At 37.8% G+C, this 16734-nt stretch overlaps 1 protein-coding gene across 12 annotated transcripts in view; it reads right to left on the reverse strand.

Annotated features, from left to right (window-relative positions):
- The window catches only part of TRIP12 (thyroid hormone receptor interactor 12), a 67628-nt gene that overhangs the window by 19387 nt on the left and 31507 nt on the right, over window positions 1–16734 (reverse strand). For 8 of the 12 annotated variants that reach the window (XM_031596330.2, XM_031596329.2, XM_031596327.2 and 5 more), the window contains 14 exons: window positions 15882–16678; window positions 9735–9840; window positions 8603–8739; window positions 7480–7563; window positions 6046–6141; window positions 4933–5081; window positions 4204–4239; window positions 4025–4120; window positions 3512–3604; window positions 3216–3377; window positions 1665–1733; window positions 1373–1538; window positions 553–670; window positions 269–425 (listed from right to left, as the gene is read on the reverse strand). In XM_031596330.2, coding sequence (XP_031452190.1) covers window positions 269–425; window positions 553–670; window positions 1373–1538; window positions 1665–1733; window positions 3216–3377; window positions 3512–3604; window positions 4025–4120; window positions 4204–4239; window positions 4933–5081; window positions 6046–6141; window positions 7480–7563; window positions 8603–8739; window positions 9735–9840; window positions 15882–16678 — 2266 coding nt within the window. The remainder of the gene's footprint in view (window positions 1–268; window positions 426–552; window positions 671–1372; window positions 1539–1664; window positions 1734–3215; window positions 3378–3511; window positions 3605–4024; window positions 4121–4203; window positions 4240–4932; window positions 5082–6045; window positions 6142–7479; window positions 7564–8602; window positions 8740–9734; window positions 9841–15881; window positions 16679–16734) is intronic. The other 4 variants (XM_031596331.2, XM_090147303.1, XM_031596328.2 and 1 more) reach the window with 4 other exon arrangements.

Consider the following 16734-nt stretch of genomic DNA (forward strand, 5'->3'; position numbering starts at 1 on the left):
AAGGATGCTCTAACAAATGTAAATCTATATGAAGGTGGGGAAACAGATAGCACAGTAGGAAAAAACAATGACTGACTGAAATACAATAAGAGCAGTGATTAAGCATTCAGCAGTTGACCTGTTACCGAATACCCAAACAGTGCAGCATTACCCCTCACGCATTTCTTATTCAAACAGGACTGATATTTTCAAAACCATAAAGAAAGTGCTCAATACAACTGCACACATGTTCCAAGATCACCCCCATGTAAACAATTGGAATTACTACCTCTATTATTCGACTATCAATCCTGTTATAGGGATGCCAGAGACCCCTGTCATCTCGCCACTGCCATATTGCACCATCCGTATTTTGTGCATTTCCTTTCTTTAGCATAGTATCAACAGCAAATATCCCCTCTTTTGGCAGACAAGGCATCAGTTCACTGGAAAGAACATGAAAACAATGTTGTTTTACTACAAGTTTGAGCTGAATACTGTTTGCCTTTATTATAAAAAAGTTATGGAGTTTAATAAACCAACTAGACTGAAACTTAAAGCTGTATAACTTACCAGATAAGAGAAGTAAGCTCATAGAGTTCTTGAGGACTTCGTGGAACAAGGTCAATTTGTTCTTGACAACTCCCATTTGAGGCTCCACAAAGTAGAAAGTGAAGTGTTTCTGCAATGTCTACAGAATTGTTATTATTGAGACCATTCATATCAGTATGAAGACTACAGTTTGTACTGGACACTATACAAAAGAAATAGTCACTGCCCTAAGCAAACAGACAGAAGAGAGTAGGACAAAAGCCCTCTCTTCAGACATCACAAGAAGAATGTTTGTTGTCCAGCATAGGGTTTTGGTGTGCTTTATTTGTCCCACCCTGGCCTTTAAGAGGCGTCTTGCTGGGAGGCTAGGAGGGGATATCACTAAATATACATGGCAGGGAAGAAAGGATGGGAACATACAGAGTAGTTGAAGTCAAGTCAAAATTCACAAGATGGAAAGAAAGAAATAACTGGGGACAAAACCAGTAACAATCACTTTTTTTTCAAGTTTTCCCTTAGAAAGAAGTCCTTACATCACATTTCCCCATCCAGTAAACATAAGAAGAATGATTCAGCTTAAGTTGAAATAAAAGCAACTTGTGCAGCTAATGCAGACTCAAAAAAAAAAAAAATCAGGTGAGCACCTCAGCAACAAAAGCTAGAGAAAGGAAAGGGGAAAAAATAAACAAGTACTCTCTATGACATTAACTAAACTTAGTATCCCAGGGAAAGCATAACAAGAGAAAAAGAACAATACTTGTTTAACCAAGTGCACAGAGTTTCCCACTGACCACACTCACAAACTTAAATAGGCCCCCAAAAATATGAAAAAACAACTCACTTTGCTTCATAAGTTGGACTGCAAGCGTTGGACAATTGGAACACATTAAGGAAAACATGCGCACCACCATGATGAACATTCCTGAGCTCAGGATAGGAGGTGTCACTACCAAAAGTTGCTGGATGTTTGTTAACAAGTCCTTGGAAGCAACCTGCTGCAGCAAGTTCTTTAGGAGCAAAAAAAAAAAAAAAACACCAAACACATTAGTCTGATTTTCAAAGGTAAGCCCTTAGAAATGGAAGAACGGCATAAAGAAGCAAAAAAAATGACCCCCATAAAGAACAACCCTTACCTCCTCATGCTGGAAATTGTCTACCAGCCGTGCAAAACAGAGACAAGTGCTTTCAACAGACTTTTTGTCCTATTAAAAAAAAAAAAGTATTCCCTTAAACAGTTTTAACATACATGAAATCAAGCTGTTATTGACACATACATAAAACTTCTTAAAGGCCAACTAGATCACATTTAGCATACAGTAAAACGTGTAATACGTGTTACAGTTTTGAATCCTAAGTATATTTATAGAGTCTAAATCGATCTCATAATATGTCTTGAATCTCTCATGTTGCCTGGAAAATGCCTCATACTTTTCACACAAATACATTTCAGGACATTTACAGATTAATAAATGAGTGTCTACTATCCTTTTTTGGATTCTGCAGAGCGGAAACAAAATGAAGGTCTATGAATCCTGTGACAGGAGACACGGACTAACCAGCCATGAAGGATATTGTTCTACAAAATGCATAAGGACTGTAGCTTCAGATCACGCAGTGCAGCAAAGTTACCAAACCCAAACAAGATAGTAAGAACTGCTCTGAAAACAACTCTAGTTAAGGCTTCAGATGGGAATTAGAAGATTTCAGTGAATGAGATGGGGAGGGAGAAGAAACCAGGCAACTGAGTTTTTTTCCATAAAATTCTGCTTCAAAGATGATTGAAGTTGTCTGAAGTGTGTACTGTAGCCCCTCCCTCAGAAGGAAAAGTCAGTATTTGTCCTAATACTGCTGAAATGCTGCTTCCTGTTTTTAAAGAACCTTCTAAACCTACACAGAACCACAAAATCATTTAGCTCAGAAAAGACCTTTAAAAGCATCAAGTCCCACTATAAATTTGGCTAAGTTTAATGGTGCTGCATATGAATCTACCCCAAAGATTCAAGTAGGCTTTCAGTAAGAGGCAGAACTAAGAAATCACTATTAAAAATGATTAACTGGAAGGCTCCATTTATTCTTATTTGGTTTATTGTTTTGTTTTGTTATTGGAACAGCAAATAATTCTTTCATCTCTTTGATGGGGATTTGACAACCAAGCAGTACATCTAAACTTCTTTCGTGTAATAATCATTTTAAGTGCTCATTTATTTACACAGCAGAACTACAATACAGACAAATCCACTATTTAGGATCCATCACTTGAAAATATTGTGCAGGAGTAGGGACTTCATTATAAAAGACCAGTAAGCCATCAGCAGAAATAAACCAGCAGAAAACCACAACCTCAACTGAAATGTTTCAGGCTTCAAAGTGGGAAGAAGATTCGAACAGTAATACAACTAGATTTCCTCTCACTAATGGGAAGACTACAAAACCACTATTAGAAACACTCTAAGCTCAAGTACCTTATTTCTCTCATTTTACAGAACAAGAGCATTATGAATCCTTACAGCATAGTTACAGAAACCTACAGCTTCACATGCACATCAGAACACTACAGAAGCTTTAAGCTAGTATCAGATTATCTTGTAAAGTCAAATAACACACAGTAAGAACTAGGTATCTACTGGAAGCTTTATACTACTTTCAGGTCAAAAGGAAACCACCTGCTTTACAACAGCTCTTACCTGATGGGTTAACCTTTGTGTAAGCAATGGCAAAGAGTCTGCCACAAAGTGAAACTCATCAGGTGTTATACTCTGGCAGCAATTGGCAGCAATAGCTAGTGCATTCCTCTGCGCATTTATACTGAAGAATTCCAGATATAGCAAACAGTCTGCCAACCCACCCTGTAACAAAAATAAATATTTTCATTCTCAATACTGCTAAGTTACTGAAACTTTTCTTTTTCACAGAACTTACAAATCATCAAGATGGGGAGAATGGAAATGCAGAGGTAAAAGGTGATTACTTCTGTACTTACTGCCTGCAGAATGGCTTTACTATGCCTGCGCGATAGCATCTCCAGGGCTGTCAGTGCCTGCTCTGCCACATCAATGCACTGAATAACTTGCAGCTAGAATAAATCAAAATTTGTAGAGCAATTACTAAATCACTTTGTATAAACAATGTTCATTAACACTTGGACAGTTAGCCAGTAAGACAGATACTAACACAGCTACACTGCTAGATGTAACCAAGTTCAGCAATTTAAGGCTAGATCAGTTACGTAGCTACTCTGTAGCTACTCCAAGAGTTTCAAGTATGTATAATTTCTCAGTATCTTGGTAATAACAATAAGACAAAGTTTACAGTGATTCACATAGTGCTTTTCACCAAGGCTATAAACAAAGAAATCTATTTTAAAAGCTTCTGATGCATTATGCATCGTCTCGTAAGCTATGAAAGAAGCAATTATATTATGGGTAATCCTTGAGTTAGAGCAGAAGATAGAAAACCTTCAGATTGGTTTAGTACCATTTTGATTTCATGTTACCTTTTCCAAGAAGACAGGAATTGCATCTACCACTACAGCAGATGATCTGGGAAGTGCTTCCATCATGTATGTTAAGGCTCGACAAGCATGGTTCATCTACAAATATACATATAGATCTGCTTTAATTTCAGATGATAGCACTTGTTAAAGAATTTTTTTTAACATTACAAATCACTTACGATGTCAAAGTTGTGCTCCATCTGCAGCAATGTTATCTGTTTTTAAAAAAAATAAAAAGGACTTAGTAAAAGAAGTATGTAGGTATTGACATAAAGTGCACAAATCTATACTGTAGCTTTTCGTACACAGCCACGCTGTGTTCACACAATGCTAGTTGAAAAAACATCATACAGGCTACAAATTACCAAACTTTTAACTTTTGTTTGGGGGTGTGTTTTCTTCATTACACAGAGGTATCCACCAGATGCCCACATTTTTCTGGGACATAAAATCACAATCACAAGTTAACCTGTGAGATTGCAGTGGAAGTAGTTTAAAGTATTTCTGTACATTGTTCTCTTGGCTCACGCATGCCTCCAGGCATGCATTTATCAAGTTTCTACCAGAAGGAGCAGCTAGCTTATTAACAACATGAACAGCAAGCTCTGTTTTGCTGATGATTACCAATTCTTGCCACAGAATAAACACTCAATACAAGCAGGCTCTATTAAAGAGTAATCTAAAGGCTTTCTAACGGAATCTCTACACTCCAGTGGGTTTTAACCTGAAGATGTAACTGACAATACACAGATTGTCAGATTTTCCCCAATGTTAGTTCTAAATGCAACTATGTGGACCAAATACCTCTTGAAATTAAATACTTGATTTAAGCAAAAAATATCCAGTGAAACATTTTATCTTCCAACAGACCTACAATCTTTTTTTTTTTTTTTTTTTTTTTTTTTTACCAAAGCTGGCACAACACTCTTGACTGGAAATCCTCCCAGTGTTTCTTCATTTCCCATGACCAACAGCTGGCACATCTCAATAACTGCCTGTAGTTGCTGACTTTCATCAGTGGCTTGGAGACCTTGTAAAAGCTGCTGGGCTTTAGAACCTGGATAACCAAAAAAGATAGGAAAGAAGATATTAGAAGATAAGTGTTCAGTGCAACTTCCATGCTATACTCCTGCCAGAGTGGAAGACCAGAGATAGTTTGCCTTCCTCTGCAATTGTAGTTTCTCTTCCTTCCCCTGCCATGCAAAAGTGGAGGGAAAGGGAGATGAAATCTCACTTTTGGCAGTCCTTCCAGTGCAGACTGGTCACAGCACAGGAAATCCATCACACTGCTCACCACAGTCATCTCTACCAACCTACAGCAGGTGATAGAACCCACACTCCAAATTTATAAAGTAAAAGACTTTTTAACATACTTCCTAAATAATACAGCACATGGAATATTGATTAGACCCTATCTTCTTCTTGGAAAGGAGTGTAATAGGCTTGTTTTGGCCCTCCTACTAGTCAAATCAGCTTGAACTACCCAGCTTGCATTATCCAGCTGCATAATGCAAATACAACGGAATGACAGTAAGGACCCATGCTCTCCTTTGGACAGTCTGATAACTAAGACACATCTGAACCTATGAACAATGAATCTTAGAACTCATACATCCTAATTGCCTTAAAGTTACCTCGAGACTTTGTTTAAAACCAAGGGGAAAAAAAACAAAACCAGGGGTTTCAGAGGTCTTCATTTAAACAGCCCATCATGCAAGATAAAAAGAAAGAAAGGGTAAAAAGGTGAACCCTCCCTACCCCACCTAGCAGGGAACATCAGGTGGAAAAAGTAAAAATATTTAAAAAGAAAATAAATATGGCTAAAGCAAATTTGTCCTCCTTACACAAAGACAAGCTAATTAATACTGTTTACCAGCAGTTCAGCACTTAAGACAAACAAATCTCCAACATGTAAAATATTAAATGATGTAGCTAATATGAATACTAGAATTTACTACTGGCTGAATTCTACTAGTCTGGAAGTGGAAAGAATTAAGTCAAATTAGACAAACTTTGCTTACTAGCTCCACTTCCAATTGTCCTGTGGAAGAGTTGCGACATCCGAGGACCAAGAGGGCCAAACAGGTGAGGAGGAAGACCCCTAGCCTCTAACAGAGCTAAAAGCAAACAGAGGATAACAGCCATTGTCAAAGCTTCTACATATACTTTTAAAAGCTTACGTTCCATGAAGCAATAGTTTAAGACTACCAGAATTTTGATACTTTAGGAAAGAGGAATTAGGATTAGATGACTAAAACTACTTCAATTTTTGAACACAAAAAAAAGATGACCTCTAGGGAACAAACAGGTCACTTCTGTATGCACCAGAGCATTAAGACCCTTAAGAAGTCACCCACCAAGTTTCCAGAGCTACATATTTTTACAGAAGAAATCTGGTCTACTAATTTAATATTACAAGACCAAATCTAAACTAGGCAGCAATTCCAAACATGAATTAAAACTACGCAAAATTGGTTAAACTTATTATCTTCACAGGTTCAGGATCTGAGTGGCAATATTAATCTGAGAGGAAGGATACTCAGCTTTATTTGCTTATGAGCAGGGTGATCTGTTGAATATTAGTTTGTTTGTTTTTTAAATAAACACTCTTGAATACTTCAGTTATGCTGGATTAATGGGGAGATTATATTTTTTTTTGTAGCAAGTACAACTGCTTTGGATCAATACAAATATGGACAAAAGAAGTTCAATATTCCTAACATGTACCCATGCTTACTGAGAGCAATAAGCAAATGAAATGGTACTGACAAGGCACTCAGTCCCATGGTAAAGGTACAGATTAACTGTATCTGTCATTTTCAAGGGAGATAATGATCAAAAAACTCCTTGAAAAATAGCAACAATAAATCACTAAAACAGCTGCAGGACATGAAAATTGGAGTTTGCACCTCTCTGTACTCTCAAATCATGAGAGATCTAAATCCTTCTATAGCCAAAGGCACAGAATAGAATATTTTGAAGTACAGTTAAATTTTGTCTGGTCAAAGCTTATAGTAACACGAGCATCAGTGATAATCATGAAAAAAATTATCCTGAAGCAGGCAGAGTAACAGCAGGTCAAATGTAGCTTTTCAACTGGAAATGCATTGCTGCAAAAACAGTTTGATATTCTGGAAATATTATGCACTTAATAGGAGCATCCATCAGCCCATGCTCCCCTCCCCCAATAAACAGCAGTGTATTACACACCATGGAAACAAGCAAGGAAACTCAACAACACCTCTAGATATTAATTGCAAATTCCTGCATCTTTAGTGAGTTAAAGTTGGTGGTGCCATTCTTAAGGAGAGCTACAGTAAGAAAAGAATCACATTCACAGATGTAGAAACAAAATAAAGTGTTCCTACTATATATAAAATACAGAACTTGGGTCAGTATGGGTATTTACAGGCTGTAAATAAAAATAAGTTATAAATTAGTTACAGATTTTATACCTTGTAGTCTTCCCATCTCAGAGTCATCTGACTCACTTTCTCCAGATGTTGTCATACCTACAGCCCCAGCAACAGAGCTAGAAGCTAGAAGAAAAGCAGATTGTGAGCTACAAAACTTTCATCATCTCCACCACCAAGGAAAGTGTCCAGAAAAATGCTCCACCAGAAAAATGTTCTTCATTTAACACTGTTTAGAAAATTAATTTGTTTCTCCTCAGATCATCGCCACTGTTTTGTTTTTAGGCCCATTTCTCTATCCTTCTCCCCTTTTTCCCTTTTTTCCAGGGTGCAGATTCATGGCTCCCTCTGCCCCACTAGTCACAGAACTGGGCCAAGCCAGACTGACACACTGCCACCACACTTCTGTGCAACTACTTCAGTAAGACTGATGTCAGCATAGGGAGCTAATCCTGCCCATAAAAGAACAAAGCCACGCCAACACAAGATGATGAAAAGAAGTCAGATCAGCAAATAATCTTTCACATACATTTGTCTGTATTGTTACTAATTTCATGCCTTGAGTGTTGTGCTGCACTTAGTTAATTTTGACTTTTCATACTGATGTTGTTGATTTTAAATACAGACATTTGAGTTTTTTCTACAATTCAGCATAATTACTGGAAAGCTGCTTTGAAATCACTGCTGATTAGAACCAGGTGACAAAATTAAGTACTACTTCACAGGATTGTAAAAACAAGAGCATTTCTTAATCTAATGAAAAAGTTTGCCCATATAGACAGGCTTGCAGTTTCAGACAATTTGCAGAATATTTTACAGGAGTTATAAAAGATCTCTTATAAGTAAACACTTGTCTTCTATATTCTGAAGAGTTTGGCATCTCTTCAGTCAGCAGTACAATCATTTCTGTAGTATTAACATAAAAAAGTCTGAAAGCTAATTAAAAACAAGTCTACCCTATTAGAAATTTTTTTGAGACTATGAAATAGTCTAACTGAAACTTGTACCTGACAGCCAACGGATCAGATTCTAAAGTAAAGGTCCCTTTCACTGGAAGCTGTACTAACTTAACCGCAACTTCTTAAACATGTTAAGTCCTAGAAGAACTCTGCATGAGCAAGTATCAGCAGTATACCAAAATGCTGCGGTTGGTGGTGCTTCTTACCTGCAGCTCCCTGGGGAGCCTCATCTGTACGTGCAGCTGAAGAGTTAACTCCATCCTGGTTGTTGTCAGGATCAGCCATCTTCTCCTGTCGGCGAGCTTCAGCTGCTCCTCTTTTGCCCAGGCCAGAGCCTCGCCGACTAAAGATTCAAGAAAACAGAGGTTCCAGAGATTTCTCCATGCAAGAAATAATTTCTTTCATTTACATAGGTAATTATCACAAAGGTGCAGAAAGACATGGATTCATATAAGAACCAGTCTTCATGAAACTACCCAACTTTCCATTACTGGCCTCACCTCGAACCACATCCATGATTTATTCATGCTAAGGCATTACAGCTAGGTCTTTACATTATACACTCTAGGACAACACAGTCTACTAAAATAGTTAAAATGATTAATCTTAAAAAGTGACTGAATTACAAATCAAGCACACATTTGAGAAGAACTCTGACAGAGTACTTACCTTTGAAGAAAGTTCTGAACTACTAAAAGTAAAGAACCCTGATGTTCAGGCTTCTTTTAAATGGCAGATGAAGTCGAAGGGCATGAGTCTGAGTCTGCTTTTTTAAATATTACTATTGTCACCGTTACAAATATATATGCCTGTGATGTCAGAAGCCAAATTAAAGTGCAGAAGTGACAACAGGATAAGACCTCAGGCATATCAAGTACCTAAGTATTTGCAATATCAGTTGTTCATATGCAGCTGTTGAAAAAGCTGAGTCAGTTGAGCAGTACAGTATTAAAACAGACACCTGCATGGCATCGTAAAGTCCTTTTTATTTTTCAGAACACAATCATTCTATTATTCATAATCCACAATAGTTTAGAACTCTACTAGTATTAAGTAACTTTTTAAACACAATCTAAGGGAAGGATTGTTTACATTTGTAATACTGCCTTTGGGTACTTCTTGTCCTCAACTCCTATCACTGAGGTACTTATTGAAAATCTGATGATGCAGAATTCTATGCATCACCCATAACACCAGTAAGCAGAGACATGGCATGTCTGAAAAGCCACAGCTACTTCTACAATAGCTAAGAAAGATAAATAAGGACAATTTTCATCCACAAGAACAAGCAAGTATCAATCCACAGCAGAGATGGTGTTTTGCTGTCTGAAGCATTACCTGGTACTAGCACAGGAGCCCGTGGTCTTTTGCCGTGTGCTCCGCCGCAAACTGGGGAGCTCAGCAGGTGGTGATTCACTGCGCTTCTTTGTGGATTTTCTTAGGCCTATGTAACAGGTAAATGATTAAGAGAGTAAGTTGGTCTTTAAACACACAGTAGTTCTACCAAAAAGTGAAGCACAGGAGCCTCTACAGAAAAACCACAGTAAGTCTGCATCAGCTTTTAGTCATCTTACACTGTACAGCTCTATCAGTAAAAGAAAGGTAGAAGATATTTATTTCACTCGTTTCAGTGCTACTAAACTCCAAATTGCTACTAGGACACCTTCTGCAATTCATACACTACAGGTAAACAAGAGCTTGTAGGCCCTCATAAACAGATACCACAGTATGAGGTGTTTCTTATTTTGATGTGTTCACATTCAAAACACCTAAAACGGAAAAAAAAAAAAAGGCTTTAGCTTTAAAGAGAATGACTATACTGTTGGAAGTAACTCATCTGCTTTGCCTCCACTGCTTAGAATAAAACCATACAGCATTAACTTAGACAGTCACTAGCTAAATCATAATTTTTTTAGTTACAGTCAGATTGATCTACATCAGTACAATTTAAGAATAACTGTCTTAAATCCAAAGCAGATTCCCCTACCTCCCTCTGGAATTCAAACACTGGCAGTGGTGATATCTGCAATATGTTGGGTTTTTGTTTTGTGTTTCTGCTGTAACTACATCACTGCAAACCCCACTGCTATCGTAAGACCTTCCGCCAGGCAAACAACCACACACATCTTCACAATTTCACATCTTCACAGGGAAAGGAGTTGGGAGCTTTTAATTTAGGAGTATTTGAACTGTTGAATACTGACAACTGATACTAATTTGCTCTACAAAGCCATCATTCTGAGGGGACTTTCAACCATAGGATCTCTCTAAAATAAGATAAAATAGAGCTCCAAAACATCCAACTTAGGCATACTATTGCTAGGACAAATAAAGCCTTAAAAAGAAATTAGATCTCTGTTCCCTCTTCTGGTAACAAAACAAAAATAGAACACACAAGCATACATTGTTTTTTTAGCACAAGCTGACTTCTGTTGATTTCTGTGATCTTATAAAAAGTTCCAGAAATACTGAGTTACAGTATTTAGGAATGAAATGGTAACTACATTATTTTTGATAGGATATTTAGCACAAAAAGGAAAATACATAATTATTAATGACCTAGTCAACAGCGTCCTTGCAAATACTATACTGTGTTTGATCCAGGAATACAATAACTGCATACAGCTTTCAGTTCCATGTAGATTAAGATTAATCTGATATTCCTGTTTACCATGGTACACCTGGCTTATTAACCCAAGAAACTTGGCAGCCTAAGCAAGCAAGCTTCAGCACCCAGACACCAAGCACTGACCTGAAATAAGCCAGCCACCTGAATTTCCAGATAGCCCATACTTACAAGCTTTTTTTTTTTTCATGCTCCAAAAGCAATGACACTTTCACTACATTATGGTTTCAAACCAACAATTTAAGTTGAATTTGCTACAATAAGAGCAGTCATTGACTCTAATCCTATCCACATATAGTAAGTGACTTGCCTTGCTGGAGGGAAAGGGAGGAAGGGAAGAGTGGTGTTAGAAAAAAAGACAAGATCAGTTTGAAACAGCTGCAGCACAGCCCTTGGCCATACCTATCTGCATTTCTCAAGTTATGGAAGTTGTACAGAAACAACAAGCCCTCACAGCTGGCTGCATTTTGCAATACAAATTGCATGCATTAAGTATAGTGCTATTAGTTCACAAGATATGTCTACTGTTCTACAAGTTCATATTAGATACAGACACCAAATAGCCTGCTTCTCCATGTAATATTATGGTGAAAATTTAAAAATGAGGTCCACTTTTACCTTACATTTGGGAAACTTAATTACCCTGTTACAATAGTCTGGAAAAATACATAAGCACATTTTAACTCCTTATTTCAACACATCATTTACTGCTACAGATTTGTGGGTATTCAGCTTCAAGTAGTCAGACCTAAATATGAAGTTTATTCTTAGCAGATCAGTAATAGACATCACATACTCACCATATAAATGAAGTAAAATAAACTTGGCTTATATCAAAACAGGGTTTACACAGAGGTTTCACAAGACAGCAGAGCCAACCACACAGCTCATTGCTGTGTTTAATGATGTGCTTCTGCATTCTCATACCTTACTGTCCCCAGGCCAAGACTCAGCATGCACACTTGTTGCACACTTCCAGTCTGTTAGCATTCTGCCACAACAGTGAGCTGAGCAAGGCTGATAGGAGTCAGGTGAGTACAAACATCATTAAACAGCGGGGCAGTGAGGTTGTGGAGTGGATTGTCCTTTTCCTTGAGGGACATTAAATTAATTGAGCCTTTCCTTTAAACTGAATTACTTCAGTAAGAAGGTACTACAGGTATATGGCTAGATTGGCACACAAGTTGAAAAACACATCACGGTTTGAGCACCCAGAACAGCTGAGTTCATTCTGTCCTGCCTCTCAGTGTGAGCACTCTACTCAGATATTTTCATATGTTTTCCTTTTCCCAAGTCTTCTCTTCTACATCTAACACACCTACCAGGGTACATAAGCTCTTCCACCTCCCTTTATTCATTTCAGAGGGCAAAAAGGATGTGACAAAGGATTTTTCAGAGCTTGCTTCTTTCCTACTGTTTATAGCAATTTTCTACCCTTACAATTCATTGCTTAAGAAGGTTTTAGTCACTCTTACTACCTGCACCTTTTGGGAAATCCTTCCAGTCTTTCCAATAACATAAGCTGAAGATCACTAGTTTCTCTACCACAAGACCAAGCCTCCTCCTTTCCTCACAATTTCATCAAAATTCCTTCTTCCCCTTAACACACTTCTGGCAAGCCTCCTGCCTCAGAGTTAGTCCTCTGTCTATTGGATCTGCAGGTGGAAAGCACCATGCTTTTACAGGTAAACAGGGTACAACCCATATTCAGATAGACAGGATTAGAAACGCCTAGGAGCACCTGACAAAGGAAAGCACTAGTCATGCTGCCACTGACAGCAAGGGCTTGCAGGTGAATTAAGTCCTTGTTTATCACTATTCAGCACTATTTCTTTAATAAAAAGCAATCCTCAAGATATCCATTTCAAAGAGTAGAAGCTATGAACAGAGACAGACTTTCAAAAGAAAGGTAGGCTTAAGGAGTTCATATTTAGCAAGTATAAAAAATTTCAGATGTGAACTTCAATTCTGAAGTAGAGCCATAGGTTTCCCTGTAGCAGGCAGATAAATTGTTTATGCTGTGACATCATCCTATTTGCATGCCACTCACTAATGAGTCTAAGGAAGAGACCCAAAACAGGCTAAACCTGAAACGGTGTAGCCCAACAGAAAACAAGTGAAGTTTAAAAAAAAAAAGTCTTAGAAACAACTTCACATGTTGTGTCCTTACCAGTCAGCTTCTTTTTTCTTTTTCAAGTATTTTTTGTAGTATGAAAGAAACAAGTTCTGAATGCAGCTGCACCTACTGCATTCACTTATTTCAAAACTCTGAACATGTTACTCAAGCCTAAATGAAGTTAAGTTTTCGGTCTATAATCCTGAAATCCTTTAGTTCACAGTTCAGAAAAAATAAATCAGTAGAAATCTACTTGTTAGAGCTGAAAGTTTAGACTTCAGATTGGCTCTTTCTTGCTCAGGCAATAAAGATGGGGTAAAAATAGCTGTGGCAGGGAAAGGCACCTCCTGCCATTCTAATGCTCCAGTATTCCCCTCGATATCAACCTAGACATCCTTAACTTGACTGTAGTTCCATACATCATTCTTCAACTGCAATAGCTGTATTTACACAAGCATAACTGACTGCATCTGCTAGACACAAAGATCTCCCCACTCAGGCTGTTCTTCCTAGAACTACTCTCCACTCTCCATCATCCCAAGCTTTTCATCTCCCCTTACAGGGTTCTTAGTTATTTTCTACTACTTATTCCAACTGACCTTATTTCAGATTTCTTTAAGCACCTGTCTCAAATTGTACCTCTACAGAAAGAGAAATTCAGTAGGGTTATAGTTTCTACAGTGATGTTTAAGGATTCTTCCAACAGAGAAGCATAAACTGCAATAATTTCATCTAGATCATCATTTGCCAATCTGCTTTAGAAAACATTAGGGTTGTTAATATCTGAAATATCACCTCCTTATGCTCCCTTACCCTCCTGTAGTTTTTAGCATACCAGAGCCATCCCACCTTAGTAACCTATCTTGATGGTTTCCTATTTCTTTTTTTTTTTTCTTTTTAATGCCTCTCAGCATTTTGGATAATGTATGTTTTATGAAAGTATTTGCAATTTGTATCAATATTAACAAGTCAGTCAAGCTCCATAACAGGCAAGGGGGTTTTGTTTTCTTTTATTTTTAAGAATTGTTAATGTTGATTCAAAATTTCTTTTTCAAATGGTTGTGAAAGAGGTTTAATGCACCTTTTGAAAAGCTAAGACTATTTAAGAATATAAAGTTCAGCATCTTCATTTATTCTAGATTAAGTCCTTAAATCTCAGTAACTTTAAAAAGCTCAGTGGTATTTAGTACAACCACACTCCAATCAGTAGCATTCAATGTAATAGCTATTCAATTACATTTAACACCTAGTTACTGTAGGTTACACTTCCCAGTATCATCTTCTCCCTCCTCAAACTGGGATGCCATCTAAAGAAAACAATTTTTTTTTTTTAGAATCTAATGAGTCTTACTATGATTTACTATGACCTTTAAAACTGACTTTTTAATCACCCATTTACTGTCTATACCACCTTAGTTGTATTTATGACATAAAGCCAAGAAGTTCAAGTATATATTTACCTTTCACAAAAGCTGACTTTCAAGTCACAAAACAGCTAAAGCTGGTCAAGCTGGCTTTCACAGTACATTCTTGGTAGAGATAATTTACGCTGATATTCTCAATGTTGTTTTTCAAGCTACTCAGTGTTCCCCCCTTAGACTATGTTCTATCCCAGTGTTCTCACTCCTGGCTGAAGGTTTATAAGCAGTCACAAACTATCCTTCACTTTCATCTCATGTTCGCTTATCAGAAGTGAATTCTTTTGCCTCCCCGTGCTTTTCTCCACTGTCCAAGAAGTTGTCCATAGGAAAGGACAGATTTATTAACAACTTGCTGATTAGTCCAGATCTTGTCCAATTCTTACTCCTTCCTCTCTTACTTCATCCTGGAGTTTAGTTTTTCCTCAGGAATCCATCACCCACTAAGTCTTGAACCAGGCACATAAAGCCTTGTCATAAGAAAGCAATGCCTCTCCCCTTCCCCAATGCTATCCTTCTTCAACTATGTTAGGTAATTCTAGAATCAATACTCCAGTCACGCAAGTTATCCAAAACAAGCCTGTTAGGTCAATTAAATCTGTTTTGATTATACAGGAAGCCATCCAGGTCCTCTTGTTTATTTCACATATTTCCTGCATGAGTATTAGCTACAGACATGCCCTAGTTGGGACAGGACTACTCATGATCATGCCTAGATCAACATCCAACAGTTACTAAGCTTTGGAATCCAACTTAATAAAGCAAGTTTTACAAAACACTTGCTATTAAAAAAACTAGAGTGTAAACAAAGTCAATGTAATGCATGTTAAATGTTTTTCAAGAAAACAGAGCTACAAGCATATCTTGCATACTATTGAACAAAGGTTCAACTTGGAAAAAGCCTAAAATCCTCATGAGAACAAGAAGTGTCATCCACTACTCCAATTAAGAACCAGGGAGAGGACACATACTACAAAAAATTAGCAAAAGTAGACTTTAGACATGAAAAGAAATTATCTGTTTTCCAACAAGTTTAGCAAAATGGCAACATCAGACAGGACAAACACAATAAAAGAACCTTATAATGGTTACGTAGCATCCGTCACAGAAATAAGCAAATATCTTGTGTAAATTTTGTTTAAAAAAATTATATGCAACAAAGTTTAGGCCTATACAACACAAACTGTTTACTTAAAACCTTTTGCTTTAGCCATAAGTAGGTTCAGTCACAGCTTTGCTTGAGCTTTGCCTAAGTACTTGTTTAGAAGAGTTAATTTTTAAAATATACGTGCTTATTCTTCCATAAAAGCAAGTGAACAACTTACTTGCTAGCTTAGCCTGCAGTCCTGAAGGTCCAGGTTTTGAGGTCTCTGACTTAGAAGAGCCTGGTAGAGACAGTTTTGTTTTAGGGAGACTAACTTTTGGACTGAATCGAGCAGCCCAGTCAAACTTTGAAGAGCCACCTGTTTTGCTCTGTTCTTTGTCCCTGCTGCTCCTTCTTGGACTAGGGCTGGACGCAGAACGTGAACGTCTAGCCTTATTCTGGTCCTTACCCTGTTTCACTCTGGCACCCTGAGGAACAGTGGAAGAAGCAGAGGCAACAGCAGAAGAGGAAGAGGATGTAGAAGCTGAAGAAGAAGAATCAGTGATGGTGCTACACCCAGCTTTGGCTGAGGTCACCGATTTTGAAGCCAGCTTGGAGGATTTTGCTGACTTCTCTTCAGCGCCAGTTGATTCAACTGCTGAACGACTCTTTATACAAGACGTACTCTCTGTCCTTTTCCTTTTCTGACTTCGGGAGCTACCAGCAGCTCCACCCTTTCTGGTGTGAGCCTTGCTTGTTGATGGCAATTGTGTAGACTTCTGCTGTTCTTGGTCTAAGTGTCTTCTCTTGGATTTAGTATGTGGCTTGTTACTTTCCGAGGAAGTTTCGGCGTGTTGAAGTGCTTTAGGTTTTTTAGCAGAGCTAGGAGAATTGGTCCTGCTGTAATCTGGACTAGCACTGCGTTTAACTCCTCGAGAATTGTCTTTCTTAGGCACTTGCCCCGTTTTTTGCTTTTCTGAAGTACTGACTCTTTCTGAATCTTCTTGTGGTATTAAAACAGCAGATGAACTACAGCCTCTGCAGAAATAAGCAGAGACAGCATTAGTATTAAACTCAACCTCACATTGTGCAAC

This window comes from Phasianus colchicus, chromosome 10, assembly GCF_987193195.1.
Source record: "Phasianus colchicus chromosome 10, bPhaCol1.hap1.1, whole genome shotgun sequence".
Taxonomy (NCBI): domain Eukaryota; kingdom Metazoa; phylum Chordata; class Aves; order Galliformes; family Phasianidae; genus Phasianus; species Phasianus colchicus.